At 53.8% G+C, this 26,123-nt stretch overlaps 11 protein-coding genes across 11 annotated transcripts; 4 read left to right on the top strand and 7 right to left on the bottom strand.

The window, feature by feature from the left end:
• Window positions 1-1,606: 1,606 nt before the first annotated feature.
• J4E93_000421 (uncharacterized protein) lies at window positions 1,607-2,983 on the bottom strand (the record flags this gene model as incomplete). The annotated part of the gene is made up of 1 exon (XM_049338381.1): window positions 1,607-2,983. One exon carries the CDS (start codon window positions 2,981-2,983, stop codon window positions 1,607-1,609), a length of 1,377 nt encoding a protein of 458 aa, XP_049204266.1.
• Window positions 2,984-4,160: 1,177 nt separating this feature from the next.
• On the bottom strand, window positions 4,161-8,942 carry J4E93_000420 (uncharacterized protein; the record flags this gene model as incomplete). Its single annotated transcript, XM_049338380.1, has 2 exons — window positions 4,161-5,438; window positions 5,490-8,942. 2 exons carry the CDS (start codon window positions 8,940-8,942, stop codon window positions 4,161-4,163), a joined length of 4,731 nt encoding a protein of 1,576 aa, XP_049204265.1.
• Window positions 8,943-9,448: 506 nt separating this feature from the next.
• J4E93_000419 (uncharacterized protein) lies at window positions 9,449-10,696 on the bottom strand (the record flags this gene model as incomplete). The annotated part of the gene is made up of 1 exon (XM_049338379.1): window positions 9,449-10,696. The coding sequence occupies one exon, from the start codon at window positions 10,694-10,696 to the stop codon at window positions 9,449-9,451; it is 1,248 nt and encodes a 415-aa protein (XP_049204264.1).
• A 1,243-nt stretch (window positions 10,697-11,939) lies between these two features.
• Window positions 11,940-13,570, top strand: J4E93_000418 (uncharacterized protein; the record flags this gene model as incomplete). The annotated part of the gene is made up of 2 exons (XM_049338378.1): window positions 11,940-12,345; window positions 12,411-13,570. The coding sequence occupies 2 exons, from the start codon at window positions 11,940-11,942 to the stop codon at window positions 13,568-13,570; spliced, it is 1,566 nt and encodes a 521-aa protein (XP_049204263.1).
• A 348-nt stretch (window positions 13,571-13,918) lies between these two features.
• J4E93_000417 (uncharacterized protein) lies at window positions 13,919-15,249 on the bottom strand (the record flags this gene model as incomplete). Its single annotated transcript, XM_049338377.1, has 2 exons — window positions 13,919-14,364; window positions 14,412-15,249. The coding sequence occupies 2 exons, from the start codon at window positions 15,247-15,249 to the stop codon at window positions 13,919-13,921; spliced, it is 1,284 nt and encodes a 427-aa protein (XP_049204262.1).
• Window positions 15,250-15,458: 209 nt separating this feature from the next.
• On the top strand, window positions 15,459-17,525 carry J4E93_000416 (uncharacterized protein; the record flags this gene model as incomplete). The annotated part of the gene is made up of 2 exons (XM_049338376.1): window positions 15,459-16,055; window positions 16,161-17,525. The coding sequence occupies 2 exons, from the start codon at window positions 15,459-15,461 to the stop codon at window positions 17,523-17,525; spliced, it is 1,962 nt and encodes a 653-aa protein (XP_049204261.1).
• Window positions 17,526-17,720: 195 nt separating this feature from the next.
• J4E93_000415 (uncharacterized protein) lies at window positions 17,721-18,281 on the bottom strand (the record flags this gene model as incomplete). Its single annotated transcript, XM_049338375.1, has 5 exons — window positions 17,721-17,743; window positions 17,792-17,833; window positions 17,903-17,981; window positions 18,069-18,201; window positions 18,259-18,281. 5 exons carry the CDS (start codon window positions 18,279-18,281, stop codon window positions 17,721-17,723), a joined length of 300 nt encoding a protein of 99 aa, XP_049204260.1.
• Window positions 18,282-18,581: 300 nt separating this feature from the next.
• On the top strand, window positions 18,582-20,132 carry KGD2 (2-oxoglutarate dehydrogenase complex E2 component; the record flags this gene model as incomplete). Its single annotated transcript, XM_049338374.1, has 4 exons — window positions 18,582-18,730; window positions 18,783-18,913; window positions 18,963-19,393; window positions 19,443-20,132. 4 exons carry the CDS (start codon window positions 18,582-18,584, stop codon window positions 20,130-20,132), a joined length of 1,401 nt encoding a protein of 466 aa, XP_049204259.1.
• A 1,674-nt stretch (window positions 20,133-21,806) lies between these two features.
• HTA1 (histone H2A) lies at window positions 21,807-22,431 on the bottom strand (the record flags this gene model as incomplete). Its single annotated transcript, XM_049338373.1, has 3 exons — window positions 21,807-21,862; window positions 21,916-22,208; window positions 22,376-22,431. 3 exons carry the CDS (start codon window positions 22,429-22,431, stop codon window positions 21,807-21,809), a joined length of 405 nt encoding a protein of 134 aa, XP_049204258.1.
• A 488-nt stretch (window positions 22,432-22,919) lies between these two features.
• HTB1 (histone H2B) lies at window positions 22,920-23,489 on the top strand (the record flags this gene model as incomplete). The annotated part of the gene is made up of 3 exons (XM_049338372.1): window positions 22,920-23,085; window positions 23,185-23,344; window positions 23,399-23,489. The coding sequence occupies 3 exons, from the start codon at window positions 22,920-22,922 to the stop codon at window positions 23,487-23,489; spliced, it is 417 nt and encodes a 138-aa protein (XP_049204257.1).
• A 734-nt stretch (window positions 23,490-24,223) lies between these two features.
• ATG4 (Cysteine protease atg4) lies at window positions 24,224-25,663 on the bottom strand (the record flags this gene model as incomplete). The annotated part of the gene is made up of 2 exons (XM_049338371.1): window positions 24,224-24,689; window positions 24,747-25,663. The coding sequence occupies 2 exons, from the start codon at window positions 25,661-25,663 to the stop codon at window positions 24,224-24,226; spliced, it is 1,383 nt and encodes a 460-aa protein (XP_049204256.1).
• Window positions 25,664-26,123: the final 460 nt, after the last annotated feature.

Here is a 26,123-nt window from a genome sequence, read left to right as displayed (position 1 = left end):
CTACTTTTAAGCAACCAATCTAAAGAAGTGACATGCGCCACTGCCATGCTTCAAGCGCCCATGATGCAACATTTGGATCTGACACTATCATTCCTGACTGACCACGCCCGTGGCACCCAAACCGGTATCATCTCGCTAGTTCCTGCCCTTCGTCAGCGACCCCGGCTAGCGCAGGGCAACTTCCCCAACCGTGCGCTGCCATTCTGCCTCTTGACACACCACCACTTCCTATGAACACATTGAAACGAGAAAGCAAACGCTCTTCACAACAATGAGTTTCCTCAGTGGCATCTGGCAAATGCTTCCAAGCGTACACTGGCTGCTAGGCCCACCCGAACCAACTCGCCCTTTCACACCAACCTACGCCGACGTGTGTCGCGCCCGCGCCGTGCTCAAGACCCTCAAACTACCCACCGAGCTGGTCCTCAGCATACTAGAGTGCGCGCAATACTGGCCCGTCGAAGGGATTTCCCGGTCAGGCGGAACCGTCCTCGCCCGCGCTGGAATGAATAACCCGTCGGCAGCAACTCTCTGTCTCGAAGCCAACCCCTACACCACGCCCATCGTGAAAGAAGCCAGCCTCGGCGGCGAAACAGCAAAGATCAAGCGCATCGATTTTGACATCACGAGTAGAGACCAAGGCTGGACGAGCGAGAACACGCAGGGTACTTTTTCCACCTCTTCATGGCTTGAGGTGTCCATCTTGCGCGATGCATCGAACATCAATAGCCTGCTTCCTACTCCACGCTTGGTGAATACTTGGATTAGCAGTCCGACGGATTATCATACTAATATGGTGGGGCGCGGTTGGTCGCTTGTCAAGAGGCCCGAGAGTGCGCTGCAAGGCCCGCAGGGTGGTGAGGGGCATTTTGCTTGGTACCTACAGGGTAATCGTGTTATGGCTGGTACTCAGGACTATCATGTTTCATGGGATGAAAGTGGGTTGTGTGAGGTTGATGAGGGCAACGAGGGGGCGGGGAGTGGAGAAGGCTTCTTGGATGCGTTGGAGCCGGGTGATCGTGTGTTGGTTTGGGCGAGGGCCAAGGTATGTTTGAGATGCGAGATTCGGAGGCTTCGTTGCCATGCTAACATATTTGACAGTATCCAGGGTGGCAATGCATTGTTGATGGTGTCAGCGTTACTGTTCACTACGGCTTCTAAGGCTCGAACTGTTAGGAACCTCCTCTACCTAATCTGGGTTTACATCATTCTACTTGTACGAGGCGTCAGCCAATGGTCGTTTTGTTCACGTTACAGCTGTTTCATGCTTAAGTTGTAGGACCGGCTCTATTTCAGGATAATGATCGCATTCATGTGAGTCTCTGGTTCGTCCACGCCGCCTGGCTGCCCGCGCAGAAATACTCCCAAAGACACGATCCGATGAGAATAACTCTACGCAAACCAGCCGACCCATGTGCATCTAAGCAATTGACTTTTCCTATCCCAGAAATGGCGCTCATCGCTGCGCAGCACAAACTCAATATCCGTAATGCCCAGGCCCTAGCTTCCGACTCGTCGTCAGAGCGATATGTCGAAAAAGAAACGCTCCTTCATCGCACATGCTCCAGCTTCGGCGGCCATGCTATGCATAGGCTGATGAGCCGTCTTATTTGGCATCATCTTCATCCTTCTTGGCCTCTTCCTTCTTCTCTTTGCCCTTCTTGGCATCGCTGTCCATGACGGTCTTCATCTGCCTGAGGTACCTCCCGAACTCCCCGAAGCTAGTCAGATCCATGCCCTTGGTAGTATTAGTGAGTTTTTCAGCGGCAGACTTGAGACGTGAGTTGCGCTCATTGAGGTTGAGGAAGCTTCTCTTGAGGTTGTCTGCCTTCTGCTGGTCGGTAAGCTCGCCGGGTGTAGTGATCGAGGACGGGGCTGGAGAAGGGAGATAGACGGCTTGAGAGCCTTGGGAGGACTCCGGAGTGAAGATTGATGGGTACGGCGGCGCCTGGGGTACCTGCGAAGATGTGAACGTGAACTTGCGGGCGGCGGAGGCTCGGAGGCTCTCGTTCTCTGCTTGAAGGCGTTGATTCTCTTGAACCAGGTACTTGTTAGCGGAACCTAAAGCTGTCTCGGTGTTCATGACGTCTTCAAGTATGCGCTCATGCTCGGCCTTCTCATCTTTTCTCAATTGTTTCTCGCTCTGAAGCTCTTCGGTCAGCTGGCCGTTCCTTGCGTTGACATTGTCGAGCTTGATTCCCAGTCGGTCTCTGTCCTCGTGTGTCACTCGTAGGTTTTCTTGCTCCGTCTCAAGCTCGCGGTGAAGAGTTTGGAGCTGTTGACTAGTCGCGTTGTTGGTGTGAGTCTGGGCCAACTCACGGTCGCTCTTTGCCTTCTCGTGGAGCACCTTCTCTCGAGCGAGCTCGGCTTTGACGGCGTCGAGTTCCTGACGCAGCTGCTTTTTCTCATCAGCATGCTTCTCTTCCGAGTCCGCCATGTTGTCTTGCTGGTAGTTTTGTAGAGATAGATTTGTTGGGCAGAGGTTGGGTGTACTTTTCGAAGGAGAGACACCATCGAAATCCCATCTGGGAAACCGCTCGAAAGACAGGCGTGGCGTTGATCCGAGGTGAAGGGGTTCTGAATTCACCACGGAATCAGAGATACTGGGCTTTGCGTCCTCGTCAATGTCGATTTTCAAGGCATCAGATTCCGCGGTCACGTCGTCTTTACGGCCCATCCTTCTATGTCGCACATGCTGATATCCATCGTCTTCACTGTCGGATAAGGTGATAAGCTCGACGTCCTTGTTAGCCGTAGTGGACCATACAGTTGACATATTGTTGCCCATGCTGCTCCTGTCGTCCAGTTTTCTCTTGCTGTTTGCCTCGGTCTTCTGACATTTTGCTGCTCGCGGAGGAGTCACACGCGCGGGTGTAGTGCGCTTCCTTGACTTTTCTGTGGTCGTCTTACCAGCGTTCTTAGTTGGTGTTCGCTTAGTCGGCTGTCCTCGTTTTCCACTCACTGTAGGTTTCTTCGGTACCATGGTGGGCTTCAAATAGCCCGGATGTGCTTCTTCCGAGTGGCTCACATGAATCTTGGGGCGTTTAGGTGGAATGCAATGAGATTGAGCTTCACTGGGTCGTGCGGTTGATCTGCTATTTTCTGTTGCGACCGTTCGTGCCGACGGAGGTATCGTGGGGTTAGGCGATTTATGTTGGTATACCTTTTGGCGATCGAATAGTAAGCTAGCAAACAGACCAGATGCAGGTAGGGCTTGTGAGTGTGTTGGCGTCGTTGCTTTTGATGTTGGAGCCCCGATGGAAGGACTAGGTGAAGCTGCGGGCTTGCGACAGCTTCGGCTGGTAGATAAGCGCTCGCGAGCGGTCTGGTAATCGCAGGTAAGATTAGTATTGGATCCCATATTTCAATATACAGAAAGGTATCTCCGTATCGTATCGTATGTATCGTACGCAACAACGTTATAGGTGAGAGGGCAGCTTGAGCAGTAGAGAACGTACGTGTAGTAGTTGAAGTGTCGCCCATGCAAACTTCGATGGATGCTGCCTTGCACTATGCCTCAACAAATAGGTAGCAGAGCGGTGAGAGAGTCGTCGGAGGCGAGTGTGCTGTTTGCTGGCGTCTGTCACATGTCCTAGCAATGCTTTCCGACGTCAGAGGAGATCGGAAATACTTGAGCTGGGGAGAGATGAGAGCGGTCTTATAAAAGACACGAAATGGTTGTCAGTGTCGTAACAAGATAGCGGGTAGCGGGTAGTGGGTAAAGGTGACTTTTGGACGAGCCGCAGTCGATAAAGCGTTCGATCAATTTAACTCACTTCTGCCCGGATTGATCTGTTCCCATACATGACATGGGATGGTTGCTTTACACGGGTGTCCATTCGCTGTTGAGGTGCCGTCCATAAGATGTTAGTCGTGGTTGGCATACTCAGATACTTGGAGAAACACCATGTACTACGGGTTGTAAGGAAACGCCTTCAATTACAAACATGCTATACGCCCACTACTCTATTATATGGTATGCAACGACTACTCCGTGAAGTGTACCCATAATGCCTACATGCGCCGACCAAGCAACCTCGTCACTCGTTATGTCGTAAGAAAAGATAAGCGGAAAGTCGAACGCAAATCGCTAAAGCATCTATCAAGAAAGGAAGAAAAGGTTGATACAAGAAGGGAATAGTCACCGCATAGGAAATGTACTAATACATCTCCTCTTCTCTCTCTTTGCCGTTGCCATTAGTGTGTCTCACGCTGCCAACCACACTGGCACGTCCACTCCCACCGATGCGACTGCCACTCGCAGACGCAGTCCTTTGGACACTATCTGGGCCATCTTCATCTCGACGGTCCCTCTCCTTCTCAAGCGCAGCCCTGAGGTCCGCATTTTCTTCTACCTTCTGCTCTAACCTCTTACGGGCACCGCTTCGGTCAAGGAGTCGGGCTTCACGCTCGGCCTTCAAACGCCGTTCGAGTTCCTTAAGTCGATGTATCCACTTCTGTTCACTTGGCTGAAGCGGTCCGGCGGCGGGATAGGGATGGCCTGGCGTCGGCGTCGACGAATTCGACGTCGAAAAATGCTCCACGACAGAAGCGGAGTGAGCACGCAATAGTGTTTGCGCCATACTGGCACGTTTGGAGGAGGTCGGCGAGGCAGCACGTGATGGTGAGCGGCTGACAATAACATCGTTGCCGGACTGCGTCGTGGCGGTAATGGCTCGGAGGGTCTGGACCTCGGAGCGTAAGGTCTTGTTCTCAGTACGCAGTTTGTTGACTTCCGCGGTGTTCAGGTCGACGATACCGCCACGGACAGTGCTAGGTCTTCCAATCGATTGCCGTTGGGCCATTACAAGCTTCTCGAGCTGATCAAGTCGCTTGGCGCGAGAGTCTAGGCTATGCTCGAGAGTTTGGTAGTCGCGGACCAGATTATTTTCTATGTTGCGAATTCTTTGCTTGAAGGCACCAATGACACCCTCCACGGTCCTCACCGCCAGAATGATGTTCTTGTGGAAGCCCTGGACGTTCCTAGAAATGAGCTCCATAGAAGTCAGTTCTCCGTTGATGAGAGCGTTATTGCGGGACCATTCTGCGCCGCAAAGAGTGGACAGTCGATTCCACAGAGCGTAGAGCAGATTGTTTCGTTCTAGCAGCTGCTCCTTGTACTGTTTCTCCAGACTGTGGAGTCTCTGCCGATCCTGACTACGAAGGGTTTCAAGTTCCAGAACCCTCGATTCGTGTTGCTGGATCGCCCTGGTAGTAGATTGATGACCACGCTTGGCGTTCTCGAATGCTGTTTGGTCTTGTCGACGGCCTTGACGTTCGCGCTCGAGCAGCTCTGAAAGGCGGCGGCTCTCCATGCCAGTGCTCTCCAAGAGAGCATCGCGGTTGCGCAGCAAACGGTCTTTCTCCGCAAGATCGGTTTTAACGACATCGAGCTCTTGCATAGTCGCTTGAAGATCTCGTTGAAGCTTTGCGATATCCTGAACGATCAGTTAGTATGTTTCTAGACGATCAGGAGTGAGGTCACTTACCTTAAAGAGGCTCGACCTCGTGCCGTTGAGGTTGCCCAGTGACTCACGAAGCATTTGCTCCAACTCGTCATGCCGTTGCTTCCAAGTGGATGCCTCAACTTCCTTGCTTGAGAGGTTCTTTCGTAGCTTCCTGCTCTCTTCCTTGAGCTTCGACAACTGACCATTGAGTTCGGTGATGATCTTCTCCACCTCTTGTTTCTCCTGGGTTTCCAAGGCGTCGCGTTGCTGCCTCTCCTCGGCCATGCGCTCCTCAAGATCCCGAGAACGTTCTCTGGCCTCTTGTAACGTGACTTGAGTATGGTTCAGCGCTGATTCCAGCTCGCCAATCTTGATCTTGTCGCCCTCTTGCTCTTCTCTCAGGAAATCGATCTCACCCTGACAAGACTCAAGTTGGACGTCAAGTCGTTCATTCTTCGACCTCTCCTCACTAAGGAGCTTGTCTTGTCGGTTCAGTTCTTCGTTGGCGTCGCCAAGCTCTGATTCAAGGTTCTGAATCTTGCGAAGGCTTGCATCCCGATCGTCTTCGAGCTGCAAAAGACTCTCACTGACATTCTTCATTTCTTGTTGTAAAGCATGGAAGTCTTCAGTGGTGTTTTCCAGATCGTTGTAAAGACGGTCACGTTCCGCTTGCTTTTGCTCGAGGTCAATCTCCAACCTTTGCACCGTATCCAGGGCTTCTTGTCTGAGCTCTTCAGTCTCCTGCTCTTTGTCTTGTAGCAGCTCCAGAGCCTCGTCGCGCTCGCTTGCTAGTGCCTGCAGGTCTTCTGTCTGTGCTTCTATCTCCCTCTCCAGCTCCTTGACCTTGTTCTCGGTGGTCTCAAGCATGTCAAGATGACCGTTGAGCTGGTCATCAAGCTCCTTGTATGAAAGCTTCAGCTGCGACAGCTCGTCCCGCAGTGCGGCATTTTTGCTTTCGAAGTCTTCTCGATCGGGATCGCTTTGCTGGGTCAAACGTGTTCCGCCGCTTGCTCTCGAAACAGATCTCATGTGGTTGCGGGAGATGGATCGTTCCAGAATGCTATCACCGGCTGTCGATCCAGCATCTCCTCTGCGAATTGTGAGTTTCAACCCTTCGTTCTCTTCCCTCAGTCGAAGATTCTCTCGATTCCTTGAAGTGAGCATGGAAGCTTGTGCGTGGAGATCCCGTTGCAGCTTTTCGTTGTCGCTTTGTAGATGTTCCACTAAAGTACTACTCGTGCCACCAAGCGAGACTGGCGCAGTGTTCTCGTTGCCGTCAGATCCAGAGTTCGAACGGGCAGCAAAGGATTGATGCATGCGCCGTGAGTTGTTGAAGACCTTGTTCATGTGATGGTTCGTTGTCGAGTGCTGCATCTGTTGCATCTGCTGGCTTTGTTCTTTCAGACGCTCAAGCTCCTCTCGAAGCCTCTCGGTCTCGGTCTCTGCTTGCTGACATCGGGTTTCCACTTGCTCGCGCCTCGCACGCTCCTCTTCGAAGTCTTCTTTCCACATGTTGATAGCCTCGTCAACACCAGCAGAATCTTCACCAGAGCTCTTCTCTCGCATGGTCTTGATGTAATCAGCCATGCGTCGATTGTCAGCTTCCTTCTGCAGAGCCTCCTGTTGCCACTGGTCCACTGTAATCTCCGTCGACTCTAGGCGCTCCCGCAGGAACTCGATCTCTTCCTCCAGTTCGGCTTGCCTAGATGACTGGACACTTCGTCCATCTTCTGAGCCGCTGCCAACGTCTCTAGCGGTAGCATGTCCCTCTTCCTGAGCCTTGAGCCTTCGCTCCAGATCACGAATCTTCTTGCGCATCGACTGGCTTTCCTTCTTCTCTGTCGCCAGATCAGTTTGCAGTTGAACGTTCTTCGAGATCATCTCCTTGACCCCCTCGTCAGACCGGTTCTGCAACGCTTGGTCGAGGAAATGGATTTTGAGCTTAAGATCAAAGTTCTCTTTGCTGAGCTTGTCGATTTTGCTGTTCTGCTCCTTCAGCGTGAGATTGTGTTTACTGCGAGTGAAGGGAGTAGCCATGTGTCGTTTGTCTGGCGATCGCGAGTGCTTAGCTCGGAAGTCGCGTGCAATCGAGTCTGGTACTTGTATATCCTGGACATGTCTAGCAATAACGGTGTCGGTGGGGGCGGGCTGCACACTAGGAGCGCGTGGTGTCTCTGGTGGAGTCGCGCTGTTGGGCACCTCCTCGTCCAGACGACCTAGACTATTATCCGGCTGAAGAAAAGCGGACAGTGAGTTCGTGCTAATGCTCCGACCCTTCTCCCAGGGATTGGTATCGCTGTAGCCTGACATCGACGAGGCGATGCTACCCAAGCTTGGCAGCCTCGACAGTCCTAGGCTCATCCCCCGTGGACCGCTTGAACGAGGAATAGCACCACCAGTCTGCAAAGCATAGTCTGCGCCGAGACTTGCACTGCTTCCGCCATCTCCAGACGCGTCGGAACGGTTGGTGAAGGACGATACGGATGACCGCTGGCTCGAACCTCGGTGCTGTAGGTAGCTGGGTCGCTTGCTGATCTTCTGTGCGCTCGCGGGAACCAGTGGTGGAGGCATGGCTGAACTATCCACGCTAGAATCGTTCTCGTTCGTAAGAGAAGAACCTTCTTCAATCTGTGAGAAATCGGGAGCTTTCACTGTCGAGGCACTGGATGTCGGCCGTCGCACGTCCACCTCTTTTAGCTGAGCAGCTGCAGCAGCTTGGTTCGCTTGATGCGCGCCTTCTCCCCCAGCTGCTTGTTCTGTAGACCTGCCTGCCGAGGCGCGTGATTGGCTTCGATGCGCGGCTTCTGCAGCGGGCGAGGAAGGTGTGACCTCTGATGTTGCGGTGCTCGCATCCATTGAGTCATCTTCTCCGAAGTCCAGACGTCTGGCGGCAGGCGTCTTGTAAGCGTCGGCAGGCGTCGGAGCCTCGGAAAAGGAGGAGGAGTTGCTGTGGTGGCTGTTCCTGGCTTGCGACTTGGTCGGTGTGTTCCCACTACGCACTTCGAGCTTCTTTGGCTTCTTCTTTGGCTTTGTCAGCTCCTCCAGATTGTCCATGACTCTTTGCATATCCGCATCGTCGTCCATGGGTCGAGCCGATTGCTGGGAATTTCCTGGTGAGCCCCCGAACAGGTAGGTATCGTCTACGCCGGACTGCCCTTGAGGTGCTTCGACGTGGACAGGCGCCTCGGGGATAAAGCTCGATTCAATGTCCATCAATTGGCGCTGCATTTCGCGATCCTCAAACACGCTTTCGCCATGGTGCGCGTCTTCTTCCGCGATGACATGGTGTATGATGCTGTCGTCTTCTTCGGTCGGTAGCGGCGGCAGGTCCGAGTCGGGCTGGTCGAAAGCCCTGACGTCGTCGGCGTCTGATATATCGTGCGCCATGTGGTTTTCGTGTGCGGGTGCCAGCGTGGGGGTGGAGGGTGTGGAGTCGGCTTCGTCTGTTTGCGAGGCCTCAGCACTCCGGGCAGGAGCGTTGTCTGCGGTAGCCATGGGGGTGGGTGCGCGCGCAATAAGCGTGGAAGTCGCGTAGAATGGAGTATTTTCGAGGCCTGCTCACCAGCATAGTGCGACTGCCGAGGCTGCAGTGTCGTGAAAGTTGACGACAAATGCGGTGATGCCCTGCCCTCGCCTGAGTGACAACAGAGCGCGCGTTGTTTGCGCTAGTATGAATTCGTCAGCTTGGGCTACCGTGCGGCCGGTCCCTGCCCAGGTTCTTAGGGCCAACCGGATCCCCTGCCGGGCTGAAGTGACGATACCTTTACAACTTCACCCGTCTAATGCATGTGATAAACACACAGAGCATCAAAACTCAAGTGACATTACTAACACCTGGCAGGAGAAAATTCAGAGTGCTGTCTCATCCGAGGCTAAGGGATAACGAGGCTCAAGGACACACGACACCGCGAAGGAAAATTATCATCCATGATCATTCAGGTCTAGATTAACATTGCTAATTTCATATATACTAGAATCGAACTTCATAGACGACACTCCCGCTAAGCAAGATCCAAAGTGATAGAGTTGGGATCGGGCTTGCTTCCCTTCTTCGACACACCACCCTGCGCAAACGCCACCATCTCCGCCGCATCATCAGCAGCAAAGAAGGCGGCAGTAGCAAACGGCGCACCAAACAGACAATCACCAGTGGAGAACGCAAGCGAGCAGATGCCTGTAGACGGGTTGACACCCGAGCGAGCATAAGTGCGCAGCGGAATCTTGACGGTCACCTTCTTGCCCTCGACACCGGTGAACTCTAGATCGATAGTAGTGTCCTTGGGGATAGATTCGCATGTACCGTTCCAGCCAATGACACCATACTCGTCGACAACGAGACCAGCGGCAGCAGCGAACTGGTCATTTTGACTGTAGCTGACGGGTAGGTAATCGAGTGTGGTGCCGGAGTCGACGAGGCAGGTGGGAGAGATGATGTCCGAGTTCTCGAACGCTGTTCCATTGACTGAGACGACAGGCGGGTTGACGTAGTAGCCAAGTGTCACACCACCGAACGGAGCCTCAACCATGGGGACCTTGACGAGGTCGCCCGTGTATTTGGAGTGGTCGACGCCGCCGAAGACGACGTGACCGGTGAACGTATCTTCGATACCTTCGGGCGCCTCGTCGAACCACAGACTCTGTACGGGCGCGGAGATGGCGCCAGCCTCGAGTAGGTTTTGGCGCACGTGCGGGCCCGTCGTGTTCCAGGTCGGCTTGCGGTAGTACGGGGAGATACCCAAGATGCCGTCGTCAAACGAAGACGTCGGAGTACACTTTCCGCTGCTGTCGCCGAGGCGCGATGTCATGTAGCTTGAAACCGCGACTTGTGTGTCAACGGTCGACGAAAGGCCGGCATCGGAAACGAACTGGAAGGTATCATTCACCGCTATGTCTCCAGTGATAAACTTGCTGTTTCCTCCATACGAGTAGGAGGATTGGAAGGGTACTGGTTTAGACGCCGAAGGGCTGTTTGGGTAGTCGTAGAAAGGCTGCACCGTCTCGTTGCAAGGGCCTGCACAGCCGAGACGAGTGCATCCCCAGTTCCTGATGCTGTCGGGGCCGAACACCCAGAAGTTCTCGGAACCTTGGTCGACGACGATTTCGATGGTGCGATTGGTCGAGGGGTCGACGAGCTCCGTTGAGATCTTGTGAGCGCTGCCGTGCGCGAAGTTCAGTGGTATGTTGACCGTAGGCACAGCACCTAGGACACTGCTGGCGAGCGCGGAGACTGTGAGGGCGTATCGAACCATTTTGACGGGCACAGAGAAGAGCGTCGGTGAGGTCGGTGACGATTGATCTGACTTTAGAGATAGCGAAGAGGTCTTAAGTCAAGCTTGATGCCAGACTAATTTGGCCGTATCCGTCGCTTCATGCCGGCTGGTCCCGCCAAATACGACGGCTAGCCGCAAAAACATCTTATCGCTTCATGCCTTCGAATGTCCCATACAGGGAGCGGAGTTGATTGCCTAGCGGTGACGTCCAGGAAAGGGGCGCACCGACAGTTTTCGGTCCGCGCTGCTTGCTGTCAGCAATTCGCATGACTTGGATACGATGCTACAAGGGCCATCCTGCCCTCTTGTCCAAGCGCAGAAGGGCAGAGAAGGTCGTAAACGACAGTAAAGCTGGTGCAAGTGTGCTAATATTGGAACATGCGCGATGTTACCTAGGTAGTTTACTCGTCCAGTGGAGTCTCGGCAGCTACCCCGGCGTGCAGGTACGGGAATTAGCTAGTGTCAAACAGCGACCCACATTCGCGTTCGCTCTACCTAGGTACGAAATACGCTACACCTGGACAGATACATAACCAACCTTCCTCTAACCTTCTACATTGCTTTCTTCGCTCCTTGGACCTCGTTGGTATACACTCTATCGCGTTTGCAGCTCTGACTATCTAAAAATACTACCAGAACTAGGCAAATACCTCTGCATCCCATCTGGCGCCCGCAATACCAGCGAGACTGTCCGGGTGCTCGGAACCTCGACATACGAGTATTATCCGCACCACCCATGTCGCAGCAATATCGCCCGCTCTTGATCATTCGCGATGCTTGTTGTCAATGCTTAACATTATCCCTGCTGGGATGGTAGAAGATTGCGATATGTCATACTAGGAAGGTCCTCAGATAGCACCGTATTGGAGGTGTTGACGGTCGAGGGTCGACGTTCGCCATGATTCATTGCATCATGCTGTCTTCGCAATTTTCATCTCGTCTCGCGCGCTCATAAGTCTGCGATGCTCTGCTGAATTGGTCTCGTATATACCCGAAGCATCAACTTTTTTTTCTTTCATTTCAGTCCATCGTCGGCTGCATCATGAGATTGGGCTCAACTCTCATCTCTAGCGCGACCTTTCTGGGCGCCTTTGCTCGGCCGGCGGCAAGAGACAATGCTGCACATGAGAGTGTTGTAGAGCTTCCAGACGGCTGGAAGTCTATCGGTGAAGCCGATGGTTCTCTACCGCTAACGCTGTCAGTCGCTCTAAAGCAGTCTCGCATGTCGGAACTGGAAACCCATCTCCAAAAATCAAGCGATCCATCGCATGCAAAGTATGGGGCACATTTGTCTCAGGACGAAATAAGCATCTTTCAGCAGCCAGATCAAGACGGTCTTGTTGCTGTGCGTTCATGGCTCAATGCCAACGGAGTCCAATTCTCAGTTGAAGGGTCGTGGCTACGAATCAACACTACCGTTGACACAGCGAGCCAACTCATCGACGCTGATTTCGGTCACTACCAATACAACGATGATAGTCCTGTTCTACGCGCGACAAAGTACAGCCTCCCCAATGCGGTAGCAGACTACGTTGACTTTGTCTACCCCGTCACCCAATTCATCCGCAAGCCTTCCAAGAAAGCACTGCCATCATTAGAATCACACTCCGAGAAGAGACAGGATTCATGTACGTAACAACTGCGCTACCCTCACCCAACAAACCGGGCAAACCCAGCTGACCATCCCTCCTAGCATCGCAAACCTGCCCCGGTGGAGACACAACACCCGACTGCATCATGTCCATGTACAACATCAACTACCAGATCCCCAACTCCGACTCCCCCGTGACTTTGGGCATCGCCGGCTTCCTGGAAGAATATCCTAACGAGCCCCTTCTGCACTCCTTCCTGGAAAACTTTAGTCCCTACCGCAACACCACCGGCTACAACCCTCTCTACAACTTCACCGTCGCCTCGATCCAGAACGGCAACGACACCAAGCTCGGCTATGGCGGGGAAGCCCAACTCGACATTCAATACAGCATGCCCTTCGTACAGCCCATGAACGTAACCTACTTCTCCACGGGCGGCAGAGGCCCGTATCTCGACGACAACGGCACCGAAGTACCCCTCGCCTCCAGCCTCAATGAGCCATGGATCGAGTTCCTGGAAGCACTGCTCGAACGCGACGATCTGCCTACTGTGCTCTCAATCTCCTACACTGACGACGAAGCATGGATCCCACGCGCCTACGCCAAACGCGCATGCGACCTCTTCATGCAGCTCGGAGCGCGGGGTACATCCGTCCTCGTAGCCAGCGGCGACGGCGGCTCCGCCGGCACCGGATCTTCAGAGTGTAAGAACAACAAGTTCCGCCCTACGTTCCCCGTCGACTGTCCGTACGTCACGAGTGTCGGCGCAACGGCTGCCTACTCCCCGCTTAGCGCAGAGTGGTTCAGTGCAGGAGGGTTCAGCGAGTACTTTGACCGCCCTGCGTGGCAGGACGCGGACGCGAAGAAGTATATCGCGCAACTAAACGGGTCGCATGATGGATGGTATGCGCCTAGTGGACGTGGTATACCCGATCTCTCGGCTATTGGAACGCGATTCGTGATGGACGAGAGTGGTATCAAGCAGAAAGGGACGAGTGCGAGTACGCCTGTGATTGCGGCTATGATTGTGCTTGCAAATGACAAGAGGATGCGGGCTGGGAAGCCGGCGTTGGGCTTCTTGAACCCCTTGCTTTACTCGGATGAGCTGCGGCATGTGTTTGTGGATGTGACCGAGGGTCAGTCGGGTAGTTGTATTGTTAACCGCACTGCGGAGCTTGGGTGGGAGACGGCTGTGGGATGGGATGCGGCCACTGGGCTGGGCACATTAGATTTTGCCAAGTTTGTTGAGGCTGTTGCTTAGAAATTAGACATACACACAACAATTGCACAAAGCCAACTAGTTCGAGACAGCGACAGCGACAGTGTCGATTGGGACATGGACCCGTGCTCTTATTGACTGATTGAGTACTATCCTCCCCATGCCGGACGGTACTGATGCTATGATGAACTCGTGCTAAACGCTAATAACAATCCTCATTGTGACGGCTTCTCGTCAAATCCAATCCGCTTCATATGTACGCTCAGTGGTATGTAGACCGATTCGTGGAGGTAGCGAAGATATCGATCGCTCTGACCGAGTATGCTTTTTAGTATAAGAACGCTGTGTGAAGAAATGCCGTGCTATTTCAAGCGGTTGTGCGCCCTTCTCTCAGGCCGTAGCCGCTTCCTTTGCACGCTTCTTCTCTTTCCTTGCTTTCTTTTCCTCTTTCCTCTTGATCTCCTCAGGATCCCGTTGCTTTTTGGTCTTCTTCGCCGGCACTTCAGGTGCATCAACACCATTGACATCAGCGTGTTTCCTCTTCGGCTTCTTGGAGGGTAGATTAAGTCCGTTCGGCATCGCAAGTCCAGCAATCGCCTGTGGTACCTCAGTCTCGTCGTCGGAATCACCGATAGTCCCCGCGTCGTTACCACTGAAGCCGGTGGGAAGGAAGCGCATCTTCAGTCCTGTGACTTGTGGTCGTGGTGCACGAATAGTCGATCGCGTTATGGAGGCGGCCGCTTCTGAGCCCGTGTTTTGGTCTGCTTGCTTTGTGGTAAGGTGGGGAAGTCGTACAACCGATCGTAGGCGTAAAGTCTGAGATATCCGCGTAGGGGCTAGGCAGGTCAGTATAGTCGGTAGAGGCAGTAGTTGATGAACGAACCTGGTCTCATGCCATTGTTCCGTGGTAATAGAACCTCCCGGGTGCCATCTTCACTCTCGGTCTGAGAAAGACCGTAGTCTGTGCCCTTGTAGCTCAGTACGGCATCCCCTTTCATAGCTTTGTCCATGGCGAGCTCGCTCAAGTCCTTCAGCGAGACGCCTGCGGGAGCAGTGATATGCCATATCTGCTTTCCTTCTAGATTATCGAACAAGCCCGTCGACTTGGAGATAGTCCTGTCGTTCACTGGAACTGGAACAAATCCTTTGGGGGGTGCGTAAGCCTGGGTCGGTCGGAAATCAACGGCATGCGATTGCGGTTGCACTGGCGGTGCCGGCTGTGTTTGGTTCGACTTGCGGGTCGGTTGCGGGGCGTTGCCTGTGTCCGAGTCGTCGCTAGAGCTGTCTCCGCTGCTGGTGTCGTCGCTGTCGCTCGAAGCTTTCTTGCTCTGCTTGTTACCTGGGAGCTTCGTCTGTATGTCCCTAGTCGGCGCGTCTTCGCCGCTTATCTCTGAGCTTGACAAATCTTCGGCGTCCTCCTGTGTCGCGATTTGCTTGGGCGCTGGCTTCTTAGGCGTAACCTTGGACTTCGAGGCTGATTTGGGGGCAGGTACGTCTTTCTTGCTAGGCTTGGACTTCGCTTTGGGCACGCCGTTCACGTGAATGCCAATGGTAGCTTTCGGCTTCTCGGGCTTCTTGGACTGCGCGGCGGTCTCACTGGGAGAATCATCGTCGCTGTCGACAAATTCCTGGCTTAATTGCGCTTTCGACGGGGTGTTCTGGGGTTTTGGCTTCGACTTGGAGCCCGGGAGCGGCACCTTGGTTTTCTGTATGGCACTCATAGTGTGGGTGGAGCCATGCTCTTTGCGACCAGAGAGTTGAGGTTCGTAAGGAACTTTTTTGCGCCGCGAACTGTCGCGCTCGGGCACTGGGCGGAGAAGAGCCGCATCGCGACTAGTCCCGATTAGGACTTGGCGCGCCAAAAATCATTGGTTTGATCTTCGAAATGATGGGCGCATGCAGAACACCAATGTCAACATCCAAAGTCAGTATGTCAGGGAAACGGAAGAGAGGGGAAGATGCGGCGGCTGCTGGTGCGCCCAGCGGAAAGCCACTCACTGCGATTGCGGCTGCTCGACTAAAAGCGGAAGCTGTCGCCCAAGTTGTGAATACACCTCAAGTTGCGCTGGAGCAGATTCCTGTGCCAACGAGCCCGTTGCTTGCTGCTGCAAAATCCGAGCACGAAGGTTCAGATGAAGAGGAGACCCATGCGCCCGTACATCGGAATGTCAAGCTTTGCAACTGGCGCAACGAACCCCAAAACATCCTCTCAGATACCGACACCGAGCTTACCATCAACCTGAACAAACACGCGACTATAACACTGATAGGCACTTTTGATTTGACAGTTCTACGAGGCGCCGTCAACATCAATGGTGCCAACATTGGAACAGTCAGTCGTGATGGGCAGAAGAACCAGGTTCATCGAGCGTGCGTGCCGGCCACGCACCCTATGTCTAAGATTCGCGGACTAGATGGTACGAATCACATCAGGTTCAAGACTTGCAAGATATCTGCCCCCCTCGCAAACGTCAGTCCACTCTTTGACGGTATCTGGAGCGATTCAACAGATCGTTCGTTCCGAGTTGTAAGTCCCACATCCTTATACATCTATCTAGCATTGATCGCGACGGTACATGCGTGAGAAAGGTTGAGATCTCGAGACATGACGGCCATCTAACGTCTCTGCTAGGTAACCAACTCGGACGCGGATACATTTTCTCGGCCATTACGTCCTGAAGTAACACCCGAAGACTGGCTCCGCGCAATCGAGGACTGTGCTAGTAATCCATCTACCACCGTGGTGACTGGATCACCTAGCTCAGGAAAATCAACGTTTGCTCGGCGGCTCGTGAATCGCTCCCTTACAGGTCTAGGCAAGACCGCTCCCTCTGTGCCAGCTGTATGCTGGATGGATCTCGACCCGCAAAAACAAGAGCATGTCCCCGCAGGTCAAGTCTCTCTTACCATAGTGAGAGATCTGAACCTGGGCCCAAGTTTCACACACCCCTCTGTTGTACCAGGACCAAAAGAAGCGACGAGGAACGAGGTTATCCGCGCACACCCAATTCCAGCAAATTTCGCCAACTACGCAGAGTACTATCAGTCTTGCGTTGAGGATCTCTTCCTGGCATACAGAAGCCTTTCCTCGCGAGATTCATCTCTCCCCCTAGTCGTCGACATACCCGACTTCCTCTACTCTTCACATTTCGACCTCCTAACAAAGCTGCTGGCGAGAATTAAACCACACAATGTAGTACATCTCGGGGATACGCGGGCCATCGACACTGAAACAGCGGCAAAGCTACATCTGCTTCAGACATCAACGTCACAATTTCACGGCATATTCCATGAGATCACCGCGCAACAGACCCAGACGATACCTGTAAGGTCGGATAATGAGTTGAGAGCTATGCAGATGCAATCCTACTTCCATCTCAAATCGAGCAGTACAAGCTCAAGCCAGGCCCAAGTACTCAGCTGGACGCCAGAGACGCTTTCAAGTCTAGTACCATGGGAATTCTGCTACGAAGAAACGCCCGAGCGAGCACAGGATTTAGTAGCTTTCGCAATGTACTCTGAGCCAGTCGAGCCATCCTTAATGCTACATGCACTGAACGGATCTATCGTGCACATTATCCAATCCACATCTGCTGCAGTCCCAGGCTCGCTTCCACGGACCCAGAGATATGGTATTCCATATCTCCCCGAGTCTGCGCGCACAGGAATGGTAGAGCCGCTGGATCCTCGAACGACGAGACTGGTCTGCACGGCGATGATTCGGGGCTTCAATCCGGAGAAGAAGATTGTAGAAGTGCTGGTACCAAAGACGCACGAGTCGCTACTATACAACTTGTCACCAGAGAGGACTATCTTTGTAGGCGGATGCTGCGACGTGCCGGAATGGGCCTACTTGGAGGACGCGTATGCGCAGGAAGAAGCAAGGAAAGCGACGACGGGTGTTGGTAGCCTATCCACTTGGGTCGAGAAGGATGACCTTGTAGATGGTATGGGATACCTCAGCACTGTACGGAGGGTGAGGAAGTTCCAGACTTGACCTCACGCTGGAGACATCGTTCATTAGCGCTCAAGACGAAATACAGTCGTGGGGTTGGAGCTTCGAGACTTTCACAGCAGCCTCTCATTGAACGGGAAAAAATGGTGGTTTTGGCTTCTTGTTGCGAACTACTGTTGAGTCGCACTATAGCTGTAATATGTACACGTGATACCATGCTTGTTCCAATATCCCCAACTACAAAATCATCTTCGGTGGAGCTGTGTGTCGTCAGCAGATGGAGTGAAAATGTTTGATGGTGAACTCACGATCGATGATTGGGCAAGGCAGGTTGCGCTCGTACTTTGATCCTACAACACCCGTCAGTACATTCATATCCGCGGCCGGTGCGGAAATATATCCGGGCATTAGCAACGAACCTCCAGGAGCCGTGGGTGGGCGGTAAGGGTCTGGGTGCTTCCACTTCTCGAGCAGGTTTTCCGTCTCCTTGATCAGTTCCTATCGACTCATCAGCAGAGTCCTCAGTGTAGCCGCAATATATGTGGAGTGTCGATGTAATGGCGGTGGTGGAATAGGGAGACGCACCCTCATCTGTCGCGGTTCGGTAACATTGCGCTTGGCCTCGAAGAGTTCGCGGATGTACAGGGCCTGTCCGCGCCAGAGATATCGGTGGACGCTCCAGTCGAGGGCGAGCTTGAGGGACCGCCTGTAGAGGCGTCTGCGGCTGGGTTAGTTTCTGCGCGTAAAGGGCGACGCCTGCGGGGGTTTGGCGTACAGGACGTGTATCTTGGAGCTCATGACGGCGATGGCCCTTCCAGTGGGAGTGGTTGCGGAAGGGAGAAACGTGGGTCGTGGCCGCAATGCCTCGGTGCTGTCGCAGATGGCTTGGTGAGGGCAGCGTGAGGTTGCGGGCTTGGCATTTGTGCCTGTGACGGAGGGTGGCTTCCGAGACGTCAGAAGTGTGGTGCCGTGTCTGCTTCAGTACCATACAACTGCCGCAAGGGGACTCATACACAGACCTTCGTTCGCTCGAAGTCGCCCATCGCTCTCACTCGCATCTTAATTTCCTTTTTCCCAGTCTTCGCCTGGTCGCCCATCATGTCCAGCCAGCAGTGTCTCCGCCGTCTACCAGCGGCTATGCGCTCTGTGCGAGCTTTGCGCGCAAGCCCACGAGCCATCCCAGCCGCGCGCAGCTATTCCGCCATCTCCAAGGCGAACTCCTCTGGTCTCCTCGCCCAAGCTTCAAGGTACTGCGAATGTCTGCATCGAATAAAAATGCCCAACACTAACTGCTTATAGACGGCCTGGACAGCTTTCTTCACAACGCCTATGGACCCTCGAGCAGACAAGAAGCTATGCCGACACCATCGTCAAGGTGCCCGAGATGGCTGAGTCGATCACAGAGGGAACTCTGAAGCAGTGGTCAAAACGTACGTTCACCATCTTCAATTGCATATACTACTAGCTCACAATATGCAGAGGTCGGCGACTACGTTGAGCAGGATGAAGAAATCGCTACTATCGAGACCGACAAGATCGACGTCGCCGTCAATGCGCCCGAGGCTGGTACCATCAAGGAATTTCTAGTCAACGAGGAGGACACCGTCACCGTCGGACAGGATATTGTCAAGCTCGAGGCCGGCGGTGCCCCGGCTGGCGGAAAGAAGGAGGAGGCCAGCGAGCAGCCCAAGGAGCCTGCGTCCAAGGACCAGGAGACTTCGTCGCAACCCGAGGGCCAGCAAGAGCAGTCTCAGCCAGAAGCGCCAAAGGAAGAGTCGAAACCAGAGCCTCCCAAGCAGGAAGAGAAGCCCCAGCCGCCCAAGCAAGAATCCAAGCCTGCACCTCCCAAGAAGGATTCCAAGCCCGAGGAGACTAAGCCGGCTACACCTGGCAGCCGCGAGGAGCGCCGCGTATGTAATTTGGCTGTAAGCTTAACTATGTATACTAACAGCCTTGCAGGTCAAGATGAACCGCATGCGCCTCCGCATCGCTGAGCGCTTGAAGCAGTCGCAAAACACCGCCGCCTCCCTGACCACCTTCAACGAGGTTGATATGTCCTCTATCATGGAGTTCCGCAAGCTCTACAAGGACGAGATTCTCAAGAACAAGGGCGTCAAGCTTGGTTTCATGTCCGCCTTCTCGCGCGCCTGCATCCTCGCCGCACGCGACGTACCTGCTGTCAACGCCTCCATTGAGGGTCCTGACGGCGGCGACACCATTGTCTACCGCGACTACGTCGACATCTCCGTTGCCGTCGCTACCGAGAAGGGTCTCGTCACCCCCGTCGTCCGAAACGCTGAGAGCTTGGACATGGTCGGCATCGAGAAGGCCATTGCCGACCTCGGCAAGAAGGCGCGCGACAACAAGCTTACCATTGAGGACATGGCTGGTGGTACCTTCACCATCTCCAACGGCGGTGTCTTTGGCAGTCTGATGGGTACTCCCATTATCAATCTCCCCCAGACCGCCGTTCTCGGTCTGCACGCCATCAAGGAGAAGCCGGTCGCTATCAACGGAAAGGTCGAGATCAGGCCGATGATGTACCTTGCGCTCACATACGACCACCGACTGCTCGACGGAAGGGAAGCTGTCACTTTCCTCGTCAAGGTCAAGGAGTACATTGAGGACCCCAGGAAGATGCTCTTGTAAGCGTTGATGCTGTAATCGTGTCTTTGTGTATATGTAGGATGGGAGGTTTTTGCGCGAAAGCGCGGGGACTAGTAGCGGGGCAGAGAGAGGTGTGGTTGAATGGATCAACGGAATATTTTTGCATCCATTGAATCGTTCATATTGCATACATGTGTTTGATTGGGCTTCAGCTGTGTGCATGGGTGACTTGGTGCAGGTTGAGCGTTGATTGAGTGATATCGTGCGTGGATGTATTCCCATGTCAATGTCGCGTCTTTGCGCAGGCCACACGGTACTTGACGCGTCGACTTCCACGTCTATCGGACGAGTTGAATGAGTAAAATGGCCTCTATATCCTCAGATCGGATTTTTGTGATTATTTGCATGTACAAAAACGCGCGTATACGCGTCTAGTTTGTGAAAGCGCGGTGGTCGCGTCCGTGGTTCGCACACCGTGAAGGCTGTTATATGAAGTGTACGCCACCACGCAGGAAATTGAACCTATACTTGGTTTTGCGATGAAATATAGCGTTTCGATGGTCGTTATATGCAGTTTTGGACCATTTAATTGTGGTGGTGGAATGTGATGATTTTTTGAACAAGTTGCTGTTAGTACTTTAATTCCCAAATTCATTATGAACCTTTCCACATATCTCGAACAACTAACATACGATGAAAAGAAATAGTCGAGGCTACCAACATAAGTCATCCATATGATTGGCTGCGAACGATTCATCGCATGAATTATATGGCATGAAATACGTAGCATGCCGTTCATGTTCGGCACGCCGTCAACAATGCAGATGGGTACATGACCACAGGAACACATCCACCAACACACATCATGCGACAAGAACACCTTGGACCTAGAAAACGAAATATTCCAAACAGTACAGACGAAAAGAGTATTGAGTCGAAGAAGGAGAATATATCAAGCCATGTTATCTGAGACAGTGCACCTGTAGACATAGGCGTTCACGGTGGACACTGAGAACACTACAGCCACCTACGCAACATTTACACCATAATTTTCCAAAGATACAGCTAAACTACCTAGAAGTGCTAATTGACCGTTGTCCAAGCGCAATGTAATCCACGGTAGGTGGTACATCGTACCCCGGGTTACGTCACACAGCTCCGTCGACTACCACATGGGATCCGCTCAACGCAGCAAATATCACCGTCTCTACCATGCACATATATGCCGTCTATTGCCCAATTCGCTCGTCGTTGTCGCTGAATCCCCAGAACCCCAATTGTGCCGGTTCGAACGCGAAATGCTTGTCAAGACAGCATGGTCGAGAATGCGCGATGGTGGAATACGGTCGACGCAACGTTATCGCACGTGTAGGCGAAGTGGAGTCTGCGCGTTACTCAGATGAACAAGCGCGAGAAGTGGCGGTGTAGCTAGTTGGTGGATAAGGTTACACGGCGCGCATGGCAAAGTCCAAATAGCGCGCATGCAAAGCTGGACGGTAGCAAGATGGAAGTCACGGCAGAAGACAGTAGATGAAGTGATATGCTTTCAGCTCATGAGCTCGCGGTCGTCAATACAACCAGCTAATATACAGCTCTGGTATAAATCCCGTAAAAAGCCGAGAACCCAAACCCAGACCGACTCCCATTATCATTGCAGATGAAAAAGACCCATGAAGTAACCACGCCGTGAAGAAGAAACTCAAATGCAGGACGCGTTTAGAGCTCCTGCGAAGGACCCTTGCCAGGCTTGGCTGTCTTCTTGGGCAGAAGGTCTGAAAGTATGTTAGCAGCTGATGCGATGCGAGCGGACTGTGGAGCAACGTACTCTGGTGAATGTTGGGGAGGACACCACCCTGGGCGATGGTGACGTGTCCGAGAAGCTTGTTCAGCTCCTCGTCGTTCCTGATGGCGAGCTGGAGATGGCGGGGAATGATACGGGTCTTCTTGTTGTCGCGGGCAGCGTTACCGGCCAACTCGAGGATCTCAGCAGCGAGGTACTCAAGGACGGCAGCGAGGTAGACGGGGGCACCGGCACCGACACGCTGAGCGTAGTTGCCCTTGCGGAGAAGACGGTGGACACGACCGACGGGGAAAGCGAGACCGGCCTTGGATGAACGGCTAAGAACGAGTTAGCTATGATGCAATGTTGGAGATGGAATGCGCAATGCGATGCGAAAAGACGCGTCAATCAAGCAAAAGACGCGTCAAAAAGATGCAAAGTGAAACTGAAGAATGCGCAAGGCAGACTGGAGCCAAAGGCGCGATGCAGGAGATGGAGTACTCACGATTGGGCGCTGGACTTGGAGCCGCTGGCCTTGCCTCCGGACTTGCCTCCAGTCATTTTGAGAGAGTTGGTTTGGGGGTTGGTTTGGAAGTGGGAGAGGTTGGAGAGTTGAGTAGATTGAGCGGGATGAGCTGGTTGTGGGCGTGGAGTGTCGAGACGATGGATTGCTTGCTGCTGTCGGGGGGCGGGGCGGTCTTATAAGGACGGCGCTGGACTGTTGTGAGTGCGCGAGATCAACCTGCCCACGCTAGCGCGCGAAAAGGCAGCGACGCCGCCTAGCGCCTGCCGCCAGACTGCGCAAGATCAATGGCGGGCCTCGCTTAGCCACCAAACCGGCAAGAGCTGTTGCACGGGCCTCCCAGCCGCTGCTGGATCACAACATGAGAGCGCGCTCCCCATAAGTAGCGCACTCCCCGCCGTCGACGACCTTTCCCTTCATCCATCGCAAACTCCCACCACGACGCTCGACCAACTCCATCTCACTCCAAGCTTCTGCTTTTAACCCAAACCCACCTTTTTTACCACCACCTCTCAAATCCACCAAAATGCCCCCCAAGGCCCAGAAGACTCCCACCACCGGCGGCAAGGCCCCGGCTGGCAAGGCTCCCGCTGAGAAGAAGGAGGCTGGCAAGAAGACCGCCGCGCCCTCCGGTGACAAGAAGAAGCGCACCAAGACCAGGAAGGAGACCTACTCCTCCTACATCTACAAGGGTGAGTTTGCACTTTGCGCGTTCTGAGCGCGCCATTCAGTCTCTGAGGCCTTGCGCTTCATCGGCTTCCTTTGAGCAGAATTTGCTGACGCGTCTTTAGTCCTCAAGCAGGTCCACCCCGACACCGGTATCTCCAACCGTGCCATGAGCATCCTCAACTCTTTCGTCAACGACATCTTCGAGCGCGTCGCCACCGAGGCCAGCAAGCTCGCTGCCTACAACAAGAAGTCCACCATCTCATCGCGCGAGATCCAGACATCGTACGTTTTCCACCCTCTTCCACATCCAGTCTCATTTACTGACCTCAATCACAGAGTCCGTCTGATCCTGCCTGGTGAGCTTGCCAAGCACGCCGTCTCTGAGGGTACCAAGGCTGTCACCAAGTACTCTTCCTCCACCAAATAGAGTGCTTTCTTTTCGCCGGATGTTTTCTTTGGGTCTTTCTTGTCTATTTGACAAGTGGTTATGGGGTGCGGTGTTCACGGGTCCTTTGCTAATGTGATCATGGGTCGGTTTGTCTGTCATCGAATCATCTAGTCGTATTCGACTACGAGGTCCATCAGGGTCTGTACATTATACCACAGCAGACGGGAACGAATCAATTATTTCGAACTTCACACATGACTTCATTTCCTTTGACTTCCGCTTTCTGAACATCGCATCCTCTTCTCTGACTCACAGACTGCCTTTCCACACAGAACGCATTGCGTCATCCAGCCATGACGCGTAGATCTGGAAGCGCGCCTTTGTCGAGACGATACGCGATATCGACGCGTGGCTGGGGGTCACGCGCCGTGATCTACGAACACGCGCCGAACGCGTCTTTGACGATATCTCGACGAAACCGGCGGAACTGCGCGTTTCGCGTTTCGGGCTCAGATGACGTAGGCGCCCAGCGACAGCAACGAGTGAACTCCGGAACTGGAACGATAAGCACGAGTTTCCACATGGCAAGCGTCCGCACCTTAGCAAACATTACCAAGATTTATGGATTCATGAATTGCGCACCAAAACGCGGCATTTACGGATATACACGAACCAAACCCTCGAATCCCGTAACTCCAGACATGCATGTACCCGTGTATGATATCATTGCGAGACCCAACAGAAAACGCCATAACAATCAACATGGCAGTTGCCTATTGCAAGCCATCCTCGTCCCAGCTCTCGACTTCGTCAATAGCACCCTCTCTTTCTTGTCCTCGCGGCGCTGGCTCTTTGTCCTGCACGTGCACCACGCTCTTGCCTTGCACGCTGCGAACGCCTTCTTTCCAGTTGTCGTAGTCCTCTTGTGACGTTATGAGGAAAGCGAGAAGCATGGAGGGGTCCATCTCGCGAATCTGGAGACGGCGGATGCGGCGCGTGTGGCAAGACGCGAGTTCTTCGGCAGAGTAAGAGGATGAGTTCGTTGAAGGGACAATGGTTGTGGATGATGAGGTGGATGTTGCTGAAGCTTCTAGTGTGGAAGGAGTTGTTGTTTCCTGGTCTTCGGTGGATACCGAAGGAGAGCGATACGGTAAGAGCGGGCGCGTGCTATGGGGGTCGAGGTAGAAGAAGTTGTTTGCCTGCGTGGCTACGAAGTAATGTGATGCTGAAGGGCGGCCGCTGTGAACAGTTAGTATAACTCGTCTCGAAGTATGACAGACACTTGTTGCGCCTCACCCTGCAATGCCAATGCTCTGCTTCATCTGCAGGCTCGCTTTCAGCGCCTCCCAATACACTGGAGTGATCTTGTCGATGCCCAACCTTGTGCCGACGAGGATCAGCGTAGGTCGCCATTCTCCGTCGTCGTCCACGGCGATTTGCTTCAGCTTATCTTCATACACGTCGGCGCCGTCACCGGATACGTATACTCTCAGTCCAGCTTCCTTGTACTTGTGCACTAGATCCTGAATGCACCGTGCTGCGGCTGAGGGACCGAACCACTCGCCAGGGTACTTTCCACACACAGCAGCGCCGTGCTCGACAAAGCGGTGGATAGAGAAGGGCGCTTTTGGATCGTCGGCAAACAGCGAGAGTATCTCGTGATGCTCAGGCACATCAGGCTTCTCTTGGTATCTCCAGTCCCGTCCCAGACGTAGCATCTGCAGCGCGTTGGCGAGTATGCACTGCCCGCTCCTGATCATGCAGCCAAAGCCGGTATCCGACGTGAATCCAGGCGAGGCGAGGTTCTGCATGCGCACGCGGAAACTCATAGCGCTTGTGGCCTTGGGGTCCTGGCTCTTCTGGATCGGTGCGAAGCCAGACCGATAGGTCATCCAGATGCGCGACTCGAAGTCGTCGAGGAAGGCAGAGGGCCAGTTGCCATATTGTGCTGGATCCTCGCCATTTGGAGCTTCCTTGCGTTCGGACTCTTCGATGCTGGTTCTTATCCAGCTTTCGTCTTCGTTGCGTTCGGACAAGGGCGTGGGTGCAGGCGTCCCGGCAGCTGGGGAATCAGTGGGTGTAGGCTTGGACGGCGGCGGCCGGGGGTCGTAACGCTGGCCTAGCAGCCATATGGGGTCGTTGGAGTCGTTGGTGGGCGGAGGGTCGTAGAAGGTGCGGACGATGTTGCGGCTGACGCGCTCGAAGTCATGCATGATGACTGCAACAGAAGGTGTTGTGGCCAGGGCGACGATGGGTGCGGAGGTGATGCGGAGGTCCCGAGATGAGGTTGCCTAGAGCTGACTGCATGCGTTCGTACTTGCCACGACTATTTGCACATACCCACGATACCAGACGGTGGGTTGATGTAAAGTAGCAACACGATGTCGAGCTTCGAGAGTTGGTGCAGCCAGCTGCAGAGGGTCAGATGCGGCTCTACGAACGGTTCCCGCGGGGGAGGGGCCTGCGGTGCTATCACCTGGCCGTGTCACTGCGTGGCAATCACGCTTCTGGAATGCGTTGGCCGGAGTATGCGCAACCCATGTATACATCACGGCAGTTCAAGCGCATTTCATTCACTCACTCTACCATGACTTCCATGCTCAGGAGCTGCAGCACTGTCCATGCATCTCCAGAGGAGCGATAACCAGCGGCTCCATCGTCATAAGCTCCGCT

Source organism: Alternaria ventricosa (genome assembly GCF_023758065.1).
Source record: "Alternaria ventricosa strain BMP 2768 chromosome Unknown scaffold_1, whole genome shotgun sequence".
In the NCBI taxonomy this organism is placed as follows: Eukaryota; Fungi; Ascomycota; class Dothideomycetes; order Pleosporales; family Pleosporaceae; genus Alternaria; species Alternaria ventricosa.
The sequence above is the reverse complement of the archived record's forward strand: the minus strand, read 5'-3'. Positions and strand labels throughout refer to the sequence as shown.